Here is a 15,046-nt window from a genome sequence, read left to right as displayed (position 1 = left end):
GCCACCTATAAGTTTATCAGGGGTGACCACCAGGATCTGGGGGAACGTCTGTTCACCAGAGCGCCCCAAGGGATAACGAGGTTGAATGGTCATAAACTACTGTGAGACCGTTTCAGGCTGGACATAAGGAAGAATTTCTTTACTGTCTGAGCCCCCAATGTCTGGAACAGCCTGCCATTGGAGGTGGTTCAAGCACCCGCATTGAACACCTTCAAGAGCAAATTGGATGCTTATCTTGCTGGGATCCTATGACTCCCAGCTGACTTCCTGCTCTTTGGGTGGGGGGCTGGACTCGATGATCTTCCAAGGTCCCTTCCAGCCCTAATGTCTGTGAAATCTATAAAAAGCCCATGCAGAATCTCTGTTAAAATCAGCAGCTGGGGGTTTCAACACTAGCTAAAGACTCTGGACATCCAAGTCTTACTGACATGCAGTAGTCATTGAGCACCTGTGGCCCCAGCAGAAAAATACAGGTCCACATGTGTGTCTTTCGTTTGTGGTCTGCATGTTCCCAACTCAGGACCTATATGGACTTAGAAGCAGCAACACGGATGCAGCTGGGCAGTCAGGGCACAAAGGCACCAGGGACTTCTGCTTGCCACCATGATTGCAATTGTGACTGTGTGACTGCTAGCAGCAGTTGCTTTTCCTCCCACCCTTTCCCAAGTTGTGCCTGGGGCAATAGCCCCATATACTCCACTCTAGTTATGCCTTTGTGTACAAGCTTAAGTTTAAGCAGTTATTTCTGAAGATCTTGGCCTTAGTATTTCATGAGTCACTTTCCAACTCATGTTGAGTAATGAACAAGTTACTTCGGAATATATTTTAAAACTTGCCTATAATTTGTGTATGTGCATTTTTAAATAGTGGGCCAGATAATGAATGACATTTTGACCTTATAAAACATCCTCTGAATCACTGTTCAGCTGTTGCTGAACATTTTTCTGCAATTTGTGTTTCAAGTATTGAAAACCCAGGGCTAGTAAATAATATGACCAGGAACTCTTATTACAAGGTTGGCATGCATTCCACTTAATGACATGCTTCTTGAAGCAGTGGCTGATTTTTAAATCCTTTTTTTTTCATTAGTGAAATATAAAATGTTAATAATACCTTACATTGTAGTACTGTTTGCTAGCACACATCTTCCATGTTCTACACAATGCTTTATGGAGTCCTGCTAGTAACCTCTTGCAGCATAAATAGAATTTGTTCACAAAATAAAAATGTATTGTTTTCATTGTTAGAAGATACTACTAAATTGGCTGTATGTTTGTCTAATAATCACATCTAAAGCTGATTATTCTGGTAATAGCCTTAAGATATTATTTAAAAATAAATAAATAAATGCACTACTTTTGTACTAATACTAGTTTTTAATCTCTTCTTGTTTCTATGAAGTCTGAATGAGATTTTCAAAATTGAATAATAATTTGATCCGTTAATCTTTTGAAGCTAGTAATTTTATTTTCCCCTCTTTGCAGTCTCTGAGGCTCGCAAATGAATAGAGCTTCATTACTGGAGTCTGCATTTAATAACCATTATCCATTATCTTGTAATTAAGACTCCCTGTAACGAATCATGAGGACAATGCAAAAATACATAGTACATTTCTTTAATGAACTGGAAAATGTTCATCTTGTTCTATTTAGTAATGAGTTGCTGAATAGTCGTTAAATCCACTGGAGAAAAGAGCTAGATGGATTTTGAAGACTATCTTGAGTTTGTGGTTAATCTATTAGAATTAAAATTTCATCTTCTATTTTTATCAACAGCTGATTAGAAGTCATTCTGTTTGACCAAATTGATTAGAAGACCATATACAAGGGCAGCTGTTGTTTAATGAAAGTTTTTAATGAAACTGTACCATAGAGACTTGTAATTATAAGACTTATAAAAGCTTTGACTTACCTTATACGAGGGGAAAAAAGTATTGTACTGAAGGACTTAAACTCTGCAGTTAAAAGGGAAACTCAAACATAGAATTTGATAATGTTAAAGTTTTGTTTCCTTTTTTTTAAATGTGACTATCAAGAATGCCAAGTTCTGTTTCCTTTTAATGAGAATTGCCCATACATAACTTCCTGGCTTGCATGAGTCTAATTCTTTGCAACATTCAGTCAACAATCCATTGCCCCTTATGTAAAATTCCTTCTTACTAATATGAAACCTTTTCCTATGTTTCCATACTATGATCTTCAGGAGATGGAGCATTTGAAGAGTGAACAGTCTAGCCTGTACTTGGTTACAATCCCTACAGGATAACCCTTGGTGCTACAGAATGTAACGATAATGGGTCAGCGGGTAACCTTTTTATCCTTTATCCAGTAGTGAAGCAGCTCCAGCTTATTAATTTGAGGCATGTAGAGGTGCCATCATTTAGATGAAGTCTTACTGTCTCACCTTACACTATGGCTAGGATGGTCTAGATAGGAATGATTTTGCCTTGAGCAGGGAGTTGGACTAGGAGACTTGGAGTCCCTTCTAGCCCTACTTTCCTGATTCTATGATTTTTTTTACTACTTTTTACTTTCTGCAAAAAGTAGGTTCCCAGCACTTGAGTGTGCACCAGTGACATTTATGAGAGAAAAAGCAGACCCCACATGGCTTGTTTGGAGGCCAGGGGTGGGGGTAGGGAGGGCAGTGTTCCTGTAAAAACTGAAAAAACAAGAGTGTGCAAGAGCTGGGAAGCAAAGTGAAGAATAAATGAAAATGCAGAGAGAAATAAGCCATCCATCCAAGGCTAACTCTCCTTTGTCTTGGGGAGGTTCTTTAATGTTCACAGTGGCTGCATCTACACAAAGCTTACAGTCATTTAGTAACTGGCATGACTACGAAGTAGCATCCCTGAAATGGTTTTTTGGTGGCGCTGACTGCGCAGTAGCTTGTTACATTTGTGCAGTAGCGTTGCATCGTGCTTCATGTCACACAATGCTAATGTCCAGTAGTAATGAGCTACTGTGCAGTCAGCATCTCGTGTAGGTGCAGCCAGTCAGTACAGACTTTGGTTTTACATTTTTCCAAGATACATTTTTAAAATACAGCATATATCAAAATATAAACTGATTGGCACGTAGTTCAAGAAGATAATTTTCCTTCTTTGTTTATAATATAGCAGTAGTTGGGTGAATTAGCATTGGTTCCCTCTCTTTTCCTTTTACCAGAAGTTGCTGATAGGATACTAGACTAAATAGATTAAAGGTCTGGTAGCATGTGGCTACACTGAACGTTCCATCTGTCATTTTATTTTTAACTTGTATTTCATTGGATCTGGAACTATGAGGTTTTATGAGAAACAACGTGATGGAGAATTATATTAGAAACCTTGGAATACCAGCATGTGGTAAAAGCAATGCCTACTTACAGCAAAATGGTAATATAAATAGTTATGTAAAACCTTTATTTAAAAACAAGGATGTTACAATTTAATTGTTTGATACTAATTGCCTCAAGAGTCTTGGAGGGATATTTGGCTTTGTGACAAGGGCAGGGGTTGGGGTTCCTGGGCTGTCACTGACTCCTCTCCTGAATTTGTCTGAAACTTTGTGCAGGCCTCTTAACATTACTGTGGCTGGCTTTCCAGCTCCAGAGGAAAAAGAATTCCTATAGCATAGGGCTTATGTACAGCTTAATAATAATGGTAAAGCATGATGGCGTAAGTATAGACATGTAAAAAAAATACTATAATAAAACTATTGTGGAGCTTTCTTGGTTTTTTTTTTTTTTAAGGTTCTGACTTTATTAAGACCTCAACAGGAAAAGAAGCTGTGAATGCCACCCTGCCTGTAGGATTAGTCATGCTACGAGCCATTAGAGATTTCTACTGGAAAACTGGCAACAAGGTAATTCTTGCTACCCGGATCTTCTGTATAAATAAAATGCAAACCATCTCATTCAGGAGGTAAAATCTTAAGATATAAAAAGATACAGACCATCTAAATAAGTCACAAGCATCTTTGCTTTTAGTACAGAGTAAGTGCTAGGTAAAGGTGCAGCCTGACTTTCCTTGGAGCTCTCTCTTTTTCTACTTGTGTATAACTTTATGAAGCCTACCTCTTTGGCAGAAAATTCTCATATTTGGTCTCATTTAAGAAGTAATTCTTCCTGCACCTCTCCCTGGAAAATTTTGTAATGTTGATTCAGCTCCCACTAACTCATTGTGGAGTTTACCAACTTACTAAAGCAAACTAAATTAGTGTACAAATTAGGCTGTTTAACATGACTGTTTGTAAACAGTGGGACCGATCCCAGGTTAGTGTAAATAGGCACTGAAGTTTATGGAGCTGCCTGAATTTACAGTCATTGAGATCCTGATCCAGTATATACAATACCATCCATCCTTCTATATTACTGTTGGAGCAGGCTCTATAGTTCCATTTTTCTGTTCATTTGTTCTTCCACTTGTGACAGTAATAGAAAAGGAAGCAGCCAAGTAAAACTGTTTATATTCTAGGCCAGCCCTGTAAGGTAGTACCATCTCAGAGTTGATCTAACTTGTAGTATGGACAAATGAACAAATTGCAGCAAGTTAAAAGTGAGCAGAGACTTGCTTGCAAAGCAGCTGATGCACAGTAACAGTCAGTGTGCCTACTCTTACCCTGCAGTAAGTGAAGGCTAAACTAGAGCAACTCCCCCTTCAGCCAAATGGGGGCTGAGCTGCCTCTATTTAACTTTCACTAACCATGGGGTAAAAGTAAACAGAGGTGGATTACCACAGTAAGTCCCACTCCCTTTTTAGCTGCACTAGCTATAATTAGGTGTATGAGCTATAGTTTGTTTAATTGTTCATGTCCTTGTGCTCTGGCTCCTCCAGTGATCCTTAGGAAGCAGCAAATAGCTGAAGCACAGTTTACCTCCACTGTATTCTGTTGCCACCTTTGGGTTATTCCTCCTTTCTCTTTCTGTTCTTCTACCAATGGGAAAGGCTCAGATAAGAGTCTCAAGGAGGCCATTTCCAGCCCTTCTAGGCTGCCAGGACCACAGTGTAATAGGACATCTGCCTGCTGTAACAGGTATGCACAGTCTTCCTGACAAGTCCAGGCAAAGATTTAAACATCATGTCTTCTTATGCTAGCCTGAGGCCTTTAACAGACATTCAATTTAAGACTGCGTGGGATCTAAGCTGCAATCTGAACAGTTGTGCCTCCAGACATGCTACATATGATTTTGTAATTGGGGATTAGATCCCTATTACACCTTACTTGTCAGCACAGAGGAAGCCCGGGGTCATAATCCTGGGGTCCCCCTGCATCAGCAAGTAAAAACACAGGTGCCGACAATCAGCTGATTGTCAGTGGGGGCGGGGGACTGAACCTGGATCTGAAACCAGCCCCTGGCCCAGTGGACAGTCAGCTGATTGCCAAAACCCTGACTGGGGTTTTAATTACACAACAGATCCCAACATGTGGCTGTGTTGAGATCATCATGGTGCAGCCTGCAGCAGCCATACATTCAATGTAAGGCGTGCCACAAAGCTGTTCCATATTATATGTGAAATAACTCTATGGTTCATTAACTGTATTCTCACACCCAAAGTGAACTTTGACATATTGCTGTTTAAGGCGTGATTAACCTTTTAATTGTGTCTTAAATGTAATGTGCGCCAGGGACCCAAATGAGATCTACATGGACCCATACACTAGATTGTCCATGTGTACTTGAATGACAGCTTTTGCCTGTAAAAATTACCACCTTTGTGATGAAAGATTCCTCTGTATTTGTGGCTATACTCAAAACAGGTCCTGGCTGCAAAAGCAATAGGCCAAAAATCAGGATTTGCCCCCGTTAACACAGGTTTTTACATTTAATTGAGATAAATGGTTAAATTCACCTTTCATTTTAAAAGAATGCATTCTTGCTTTAAAATGTGCTATTAAGTATGTGTGCATGTGAGAATGAATTAGATGTAAACTGACTTTAAATGCTTTTATTAACTGAAGACAATTTTAAGGTGACAAGAGATTTCTAAATAGTTTCTTTAACAAAGTAATTTTGTTGCTGTACAGAAGCTCTCTCACAAGGCGTTGGCTTGCAAAAACAGGTTTATACAGAAATTAAACTTCTTCAGTGAAAGGAACAGGTTGCAGGGTAACATTTATTGAATGATAAGCTGGGGTGGTGATATGAAAAGTGTGCAGTATAATAGGAAATAATCTTTTCCTGTCATTATTGAAGGACACACATAAATTGGTTTTCTGTTGGGAAACCCCCAGTCCAGAAAAACTTATTACTTTTAATAATATAAGGTGAAGAGAAAATTCTTGAGGAGATGAACTTATTAAACAAAATAATGAAATGCTGTGAAACAGCAGGAAAGTGGTAGCTAGACTTATGCTGCTCTTGAATTAAATATCCATTTTTCTGCGTTTTTATGGCAGTCAGATGTGCTGTTTGGAAAGCTGGCAAACACAGGGGAGGATAGTCTACTCTTTGTCAGCTTTTTGCAAAAATAAAAGCTTTTAGAATGTGGATGTTTAAGGGGAAAATTGTGCAAGGAATAGGGTTTTTTTTTAATTATTCATTTATTCTTTTTTAACCTTTTCATTTAACAAGTAAAAAAAAAGTTTACTTGTTTCAACCACAGAGTTTCTCGAAAGGTTTATCTGTTATGGAGAAATCTAAAGTGATTTTCATTAGAATTTCTCTTCCTGAGAGAACACTGGCACCACAGACACACAGGTTTAATATATTGCATTTTCCAGTTGCTGTAATTTGATTTCCTTTTGAAAACTAGGGCTACTAGACACATACACATCCATCCACATCCAGTTTTACTACTGTGCCTTTTGAAATCAGAAGTTTTCTGTTACAACGGTTGAGGTTCCTTTCAGAAACAATGTTGTTAGCATGCTCCAATATGAGACATTTTCTTCTACATATGGATGATGACTTGTCCAAATGAAATATTACCAAAAGTTAAAATGATCTGTTTGTATTATTGTTGTTATTTCCAAGAAATGGTCTCATGGTACTCTACAAACAGGTTTCCTGCTTTTCTTGTACATTGCTTCAAATGTACATCTCAGAATAACCCTCCTCATAGGAGAAGGAAAACAGAGGAGTTAAAAAGATAGAAGAAGGAAAGTCAGTCTGAGATGCAGGGAAATGTAAAAACACCATTGTTAACTACACTGCAGATTGTTCTTGCATTACATTAGATACCAGCAAACCTGCCTGCTGCTTATTCCCCTTGCTTTTCAAGCAGCCCATAAAATAGCCCCTTACAGCATCACATACGGACCACTGCTAAAAGCAGGATAATGGTCTTCACAGATCAGTGATCTGTTTTAGTGTAGGGACTCCATGGCTCCTAAAGACCATGATGTAGATTGATTCTGCTGTCCTGAAATATGTGGGTACACTTAAGCCAGGGGGCTCTAAACACATCTTGCTAGAACAGTGCTTGCCGTATGAACTTCAGATTTGCATTTTTTCCCCAGAGTAGAGGTTTTAATTTGGTTAAACACATCCAATGCATGTTGTCATTCCAGACAACATTTGCCACATTAAAAAAACCTCCGCATGTCTAGTAGGAACAGACCCGTCTTGATTCATCCCTGTAGAATGATTTATAAAGTCAAGCTAGCTAACTTACTATTTATGTATATTAATTTTAGCATACTAAATAAGGCTTGAAATATAGACCAGCAGTCTATAAATATTGTGTACGTGCTTTCTGTAAGATCCAGAAATTTCAGGCTGCCTGACAGACTGCTCCTACTGTATCAAGACTGCTTCTCTTCTGCATTTCTGAGGTTACACTTGTGCTTGTGTTGTTTACACATTTAGGGCAAGATTTTGCTTTCCTTTTGTGTGTCTAAATGGCAGCTTTCTAGCTATTTTAGGCACTCACACACAGGTTGCAATTCTGCTACCCCTGCACTGTGGATGTATAAGCATGCACATGTTGACTAAGCGTGTTCAGTAGGCTACACATTGGTTGGGCAGATATACTGCTATGTGTACCCTCCTGTTATGGCCACATGTGTCCAGATCATGAAAATGCAGGTGCCTATAAACTCATGACTAGTGGGAGAAACCCTCCTATGTTTTAGCCCCAGTGCCTGAGTAGTCAGGACACTCTCTGAGGAAGCAGGAGACCTCCATACCCACGGGGGGGCGGGGGTTGAATCCACATTTATCTGACTTCCCAACACAGTGCTCTAACCACCAAGCCACAGACCAGGCATTATCCAGTCCCCTCTCCAACACTCCTTTTGAAGCTGACCTCCCTGGACAACCAAGAGGAGATACGTGGTGCCAGGGAAAAGAGTGCAAGATAGGGAATGTATGGCTCAGTGAAGTGGCAGCTGCCCTGTGCCCTCTCCCCTTCCCTATGAGTCTTTTTTCTGGACTCACAATGTACATGCCCGGCCAGCATGTAGCCTTCTGCACACGTTTGGTCTATGTGTGCCCACTTGTACATCACAGAGGTAGGGCAAAAAGCAACAAGGTAAAGAGCTAGAGGACTGCCATTTAAGTGCCCAAAGGGAAACACAGTTCTGCCTTTAGAACTAAACTGCAACACACCGTGCAAGTGCAAGGGAATAAGGATTCCCCCTTGCAACCCTATGCTGGCTACTCAGACCACAGGATCAAGCACGCAGGATTAACCATTCTCTCTCCTCCCAGACCATGGATGTGGGGTATAGCAGGCAGAAAATGTTTGGAGTCTCATCTCCACCTCACTCTCTCACTGGACTCCCAGGAAGCGTGCTGGCAACTGCCTTTCAAAAGCTGGGCATGGGTTCTAAGCCATAATGCCTCCCAAGGTTACTGCTGAAGTGCTATTGCTGACACTTCTGCTTGTCCAACACCTTTATCCAAAGTCTGAATCTAACCCATAATAAGCTGTTTTATACACCAGAATAATCTTGGGTTCTTTTTCTCAGCCAAGTTATGCACATTTAGAGTTCTCCTGCAGTGCAGTAAAAATGTGTTCTGTGTCACACTTTATAAGGTTGGATTTAAACCTGCGGGAGGCATTCGTACTGCGAAGGATGCTCTTACCTGGCTAATGCTGATGAAGGAGGAACTAGGGGATGAGTGGCTAAAACCCGAACTCTTTCGTCTCGGTGCGAGTAGTTTGCTGGCAGACATTGAGAGACAGGTTAGTAATACAAGCAATGTCCACCTTAGCAGAGAAAAAAAGGCTTTCCTTGTGTGTTTGTTTATTCCTTTCCAGAAACATTTTCCAGGCCATATTAAGGATAATGGACCATGTTTCTAACTAAGGATTGACTGCAGTTTTGCTTCTGTATGAGCTTTCTTAAAAAATGTCTCTGGTGTTTTGGGGAGTGATTCAAAAGTTTCAGCATCCCTGTTAACCTAGGAACAAGCTGGGCCATGCTAACAGTGCTGAGCAGAGGGAATCTGATCTTGTGGCTTTCAACCACTAGGAGTCACTCTGCTGCTGCTGTTCACTGCAGCTGGGTCATGTTTATTTTTCAGCTGGAAAAAGGGACATGGGTATAAAATGGTTATTTCTGTTGGGAGGGGGAAAATCACTAATCACTGGAGGCAGCATGGCTACCTGCCATTCTGCTGATAGAAGAGGGAGCCTTCTGCAATATTAGCATCAGTACACAGAGTAGAAAGTTTTGTCACCTTCTGTCAAGCACCTGTGAAAGAAAGGCATTCTAATACTCATCCTCGTGTGTTCTTACATGCTTCAGTGAACTAAATCATTGGAGTGCAATGTGTGCAAAAGGGGTCTGTGTATCCCCAGGTATCTTTATGCCACAGTTAAAAACAAGCAGTTAAAACCCTTTGGGCCTGCCAAGTCTAACTACAGTATTTCATTCAAATCAGAAGAATGAGCTCCAGTGCATATGACTGGACCTACCTAACAAGCAACACCAGTGAGAAGCAGATTTACAATCCTGTTCATTGTTGCTTCATGGAGAGATCTCTTCTTATACAGCACCAGTGGGAGTAGACCTCCCTTTCTGTAGCTGAGCAGAAAGATGTATGGAAAAAGACAAACCATCTGCTTCCCCCCACACAGTTTTTCCCAACTGTTAAATTACTGTGGCACCTCAGAAAAATGGTAGAGATTAAAAAAACAGAATAATGTTGATAGGGCCATGACACAAGGGACTGGAGGGGACTACTTTCATCATCAAGTCTAGTCTTCTGTAAGCACAGACAGCCACGTACTAGAAGTTAAATCCAAGAAGTTCCAGAAGAACATCCATTCCAGCCACTCCTGCCCACCACAAGCCACAAGGACCCTATATGAAATTTAGCATTTTAGTAGGACCTTAACTTCTGAAAACTACACTATGTCAAAGGAAAGGATCAGAAGAAACACGGGCACTTCCAATGCCTTGGACCTGGCAGTGGTAGGGAATTTCCTGGGTAAAATATATGCAGGGAACTGGCACTATGCTGAAGAGAAAAGTCCCAGTGGTCACTACCAATCCGATCTAAGGAAAATTTCATCCTGAACCTAGATCTGACCCATTAGTTTTAACCTAAACATGACAGCAAGATATACCAGCCAGGTTCCTCAATATTTTCTCAGTACCCACAGAAGCAGCATTGCACTTACTCCCATTTCTCACATCTAACCTTAATATAAACCTCCAAAAGCAAAATAATCCATTCAGTGGAAGAAAAAGAGTGTCTTCCTGACCCCTACAGATGACCAGCACAAGTGAAGCCCTGAAGGGTGACATTAGATGCAGGGCTCTAAGTACTGAAAGCTCAAGAAGGATGATGGGAAGAAGACCTAATCCAGAAATGGTAGTGTTTATCATCTAGCCTAGGTCTCCCTACTTACTCACACAAACTGTAGTTCTCTATAAGCTAAAGGCATAGCCTCCAAATCAGAAACTCACTTCAAGAGGATTACAAGCCTAAGTGCCCCCCATGGCAAAAAATGCTCTATCATGTAACCTACCACCAGGAGGCCACATATCACCTTAAGACTGCTGTCCAAAACACAGGCCCATGCCATGAGGAAGGCAGTTGTGTGTACAGTGATCCAGTCTCCTTTCATCTTCCCCTTGGGGATTCCAACAAATTAAACCCTGAAAGCTTCATATCACATATTTAACTCCCAAACTGTCACGATCATATCAACTAATCTTTCCATGATTTTAAGGAAGATATACCCAAAACTTGGGTTCCTTGCCCCTACTGCCTTGTTCAGAAGTCTGTCAGATGATCTGGATTGGTTAAAAAACCTTCTTCAGATTTCCAGTCCAACTGTATTTAAGAAAAAAAATGCTCCAGTATTGCCTGTTAATTTAAATAGCTCTTCTCCTCCTGGTATTTATCTCCCAAGTGCATTTATAACTGAGTGATCATAGTCACTCTCAATCTTTGTTTTCCTAAGCCAAACAAGCTATTTTAATCACTTCTCATAAGGTAAATTCCTTATTCCCTGATAATCATAGTAGCCCTTCTCTGCACCCGTTTCATTTAATTTCTTTTTGAATATAGGTGACTACAACTGTGCACACTGTTCTAAGTTCTTGTTTATGAATGATGCAATCATACTAACATTTGTCCTTGTCTCCAGAAGAAAATATACATACTTTTACACAGCCCATAGCACTGGCAGTTTATGGGCATCTTGTGTACACCAGTACACATAGATTACTCACTCTGTTTTCCATTATCGCCAATCTGTGATCTCCCAGTTTATCATGGAAATTCTTGACATTCATACTGATGTGTATAATTTTGTAATTTTGTAGTGTTAATTTCATACTATTGTTATTAATACAAACGATCTAATATAATCTAATTCTTCCTGTACAATAATCTGATCCTCCACAGTATTGGGAATACTTATTACCTTTTTATCATTTGAAAACTTATTAAGCAAGTACTTTTTGTTTGCACCAAAGTTAAAGAAGGAACACCAGTAGGAACTACTGAAAATGTTTTTTCCTGAAGTGAATACACAGTCAAGGCAGGCTTCTATGTGAAACTGGGTTTTTGCCTTAAATTTAACATGGATCAGAGATGTCAAACTGGTTTGGCCTTGTGGGCTAGATCTGGACCACAGGGCTCCACGCACTTTGGATCTGGATCTGGTGGGGTGAGTTGTAGTGGCAGGGAAATGAAGGGGTTAACACAACCACCCCTGACCTCACTCACCCCACCACCAAATTCCTGTCCCTCCAGGAGCTCTACAGGCCAGATTACATGGCTCCATATGTTTTACACTCCTGACATGGCTCCATATGTTTTACACTCCTGACATGGATGAATGATTTTAGCTGTGATAAAGCAAATAGACTTCCCTCGCCATCACAGCCTAAGTATGATGGCAGGATCTCCAGTCAGTTTCACTGGCAGTGGTAATTGGTTGCTTGGGTTTTTGCAGCATGAATCCATGTCCAAAGGAAAATTAACCCCATAGTCATATTCAAGCTCTTCTTATGCTACAGCCTGTGCAAAGTTGTAAGATGAAATAGTCCCTGCTTCAGAGCTTATAACCTCTAAATAACCAAGAATATGGAGACAGCTGGGGGGAAAAAATATAATATAGGCCTTGCAGAGCCCAGGGATGTCAATGAGAGACTTTCCAGTGGTTACAATGGGCTTTGGATCAGACTCTGTACATGTTTGTATATGAATTGGTGTTTATCAGTGTCATCCACCTACTCTCAATGCATCTTTAATTTGATGACTAATGATACTTTTTGAATTTCTAGTTATGTTCGGTACTATCTGAAATTCTCTTTTCCCTTGTAGATTTACCATCATGTGACTGGCAGATATGCAGCCTACCACAACCTCGCAATGGCTTAGACATGAGATTGACTCTAGATTACTTTTGTAAGAGACCTGTAAAAAAATAATATCCTGAAGTCTTTCCTGAAACGATGTGCATATGAAAAGATTAAAAGGCTAATTTTGCCTCTTCATTTTTTCACAGTATTTTTAAATACACTCATATCTGCTGGTGGTGCTTGAGTCAACAGAGGAAGTAAAGGAGAAGCAATTCTGAAAGAGTTAAAGATTCACAATGGTAATCTTGCAAAATCTCTTTCAGACCAGCCTGAAAAGCTTATTAATAGCAACACTGAAATACTATGAAAAAGATTTAAGTGGTCTGGTAACACTTTCCTGGAGCAGAATATGAAGTATCTGTGGAGTGTTACAGATCACTAATTAAGAGCTACAGATCTTGCTCTGGTTTTCCATTTAAATTGGTCTGCAGCTTTTGCCATAGATATGTTGCTGTATTAATTGTTATGTTGATTAAATTTCAGGCAGTGTAATCTAAGAACATGAAATGTGGCTATTACTCTCTTCTACAAAAAAATGTCTTCATAGCTAAAACCAATTTTTTCAAACTTGAGTACTAGCCATTTAGGTGCCTACATCTATATTTAGACCTCCAGAATAAAAGGGGCTTGATTTCCATGATAGCTGAGCATCTATGGTTGCTTCTGAAGTTAGTGCTCTGGTGAATCAGAACAAATGAAAATCAGAGAATGTGTACTTAAGTTCCTAAATATGTATTCAACTACCTGTTTTTAGGCTTTTTGTTTTGAAATGTTTGTTCTACTCTGCTGGGAAAAAATACATACCTTTATAACATGTTAACATTTTAAAGTGTCAGTTTCTAAATGTTGCCACTGTAGAAGATCTCACAGGCTGAATTCCAACTCTGCCTTTATTTAAACTTTTGACATTGAAAAAAAGTGATTTTTTTCAATGTCAGTGTCAACTCCCCCATTTTGTATACAGTGGGTACAGGATTATTTAAATTAACAGCACACTAAAAATAATATCCAAATCATTGCAGCCCTTCTGAGCAGACAACAGTAAGTTTAATGCATTAGTTAATTACTGAAGTGGAGTATGTAAGTAGAAAGGTGCTAACCTTATCATCTTGAGTAGTTCCACTGGCTTCACTGGAGCTAATCAGGTGCATGCAATGAGAAGTATTAGTCAGATGCTGTCAGAATATTTTTATTACGTTTTCAAGGAGATCCTTAGAACTTAAGATCAAAATATGGTTTATAAACATATCTATCCCAAAGTGCTACCAGAGTCTTATGTGTTTAGACTAGCATAACGCTGTTGGACAAATGGAAAAGCTGAATAGTAGCGGAAAATGGACTACAGTATATGCAGAAAACCCAATAGATGCAGTAACACATATTAGAAAATATATCTTAAGCTTATTTCTTAAAATGGCAATCCAGGCAACCCATTCCAGGGTCCTTTGGGTTTTTCTGGTCAATTCCTGAGCTACACAAGACTCAGCCTCCCAGACCGAGCTGTATGGCCACATTTTTATACAGTTTTCTCAAAATGAAGGTGATCCTTTTCAATTGGTTTCTCTTGAGCTTCACTGAAGTCTTTCTGAAGGAAAATTCAAATGCTTGGTTGTTCTTTTGTAGCCAAACTCTCCTGCTGACCTGAGAGCCCATGAAATGGAGGAGAAGAGAAGATACTGCCATTGAAATAATTTTCCATAGAATATCTGGCAGACCCATGCCCTCTGCAGTACACATTCAATTCACTTAATCTTTCAATTGTTAAAGCATAGCCATGCAAGAGTAATCTTAAAAATGTTTATGGCATATGTTTGCTTATCTGTACCAGTCCAAATGGATATATATCGAGTAGAAAAAAGTTAGCTACGTTCCCAATTAAGGTAGAAAAAATTAGGTACATTCCCAGTTTTCTGGCCCCCAATTTTTTTGGTTGTCTTTCAGAACATGTACAGCACCTGGACTTATAGCACTCTAGCTTTCATAGTTGAAGGGTGTGGTTATTAAAGAACCATATTCTGTCACCCTAACTATTCAACATGTGAATGATCAAATAGATTTCAGAGAAACTATTCATAGAATCATGCTTTGCATAGATAGGTACCAAACACAGCTGTTTACACATCTGCCGGTAGACTCCTATGAACCTATAAACCTGTACGTTCCAGGACTTTTATTTTAGTTATATAATGGGAGCCTGTTCATCTGTTAGAGCCAGGTGTGGCCAACCTGTGGCATGTATGCCACAAGTGACATGGCCAGTCTCTGTGTGTGGCACCTGACAGATCAGGGAAGGACCA

At 39.8% G+C, this 15,046-nt stretch overlaps 1 protein-coding gene across 1 annotated transcript in view; it reads left to right on the top strand.

Moving 5' to 3' along the window:
* Nucleotides 1-13,539, top strand: part of DERA (deoxyribose-phosphate aldolase) — an 87,078-nt gene extending 73,539 nt beyond the window's left edge. The window contains exons 7-9 of the mRNA XM_019544495.1: nucleotides 3,730-3,842; nucleotides 8,960-9,109; nucleotides 12,712-13,539. Coding sequence (XP_019400040.1) covers nucleotides 3,730-3,842; nucleotides 8,960-9,109; nucleotides 12,712-12,768 — 320 coding nt within the window. The 3' untranslated portion in view covers nucleotides 12,769-13,539. The remainder of the gene's footprint in view (nucleotides 1-3,729; nucleotides 3,843-8,959; nucleotides 9,110-12,711) is intronic.
* The last annotated feature ends 1,507 nt before the right edge of the window (nucleotides 13,540-15,046 follow it).

This window comes from Crocodylus porosus, unplaced genomic scaffold (genome assembly GCF_001723895.1).
Source record: "Crocodylus porosus isolate Cpor-Errol unplaced genomic scaffold, CroPor_comp1, whole genome shotgun sequence".
Taxonomy (NCBI): domain Eukaryota; kingdom Metazoa; phylum Chordata; order Crocodylia; family Crocodylidae; genus Crocodylus; species Crocodylus porosus.
The sequence above is the reverse complement of the archived record's forward strand: the minus strand, read 5'-3'. Positions and strand labels throughout refer to the sequence as shown.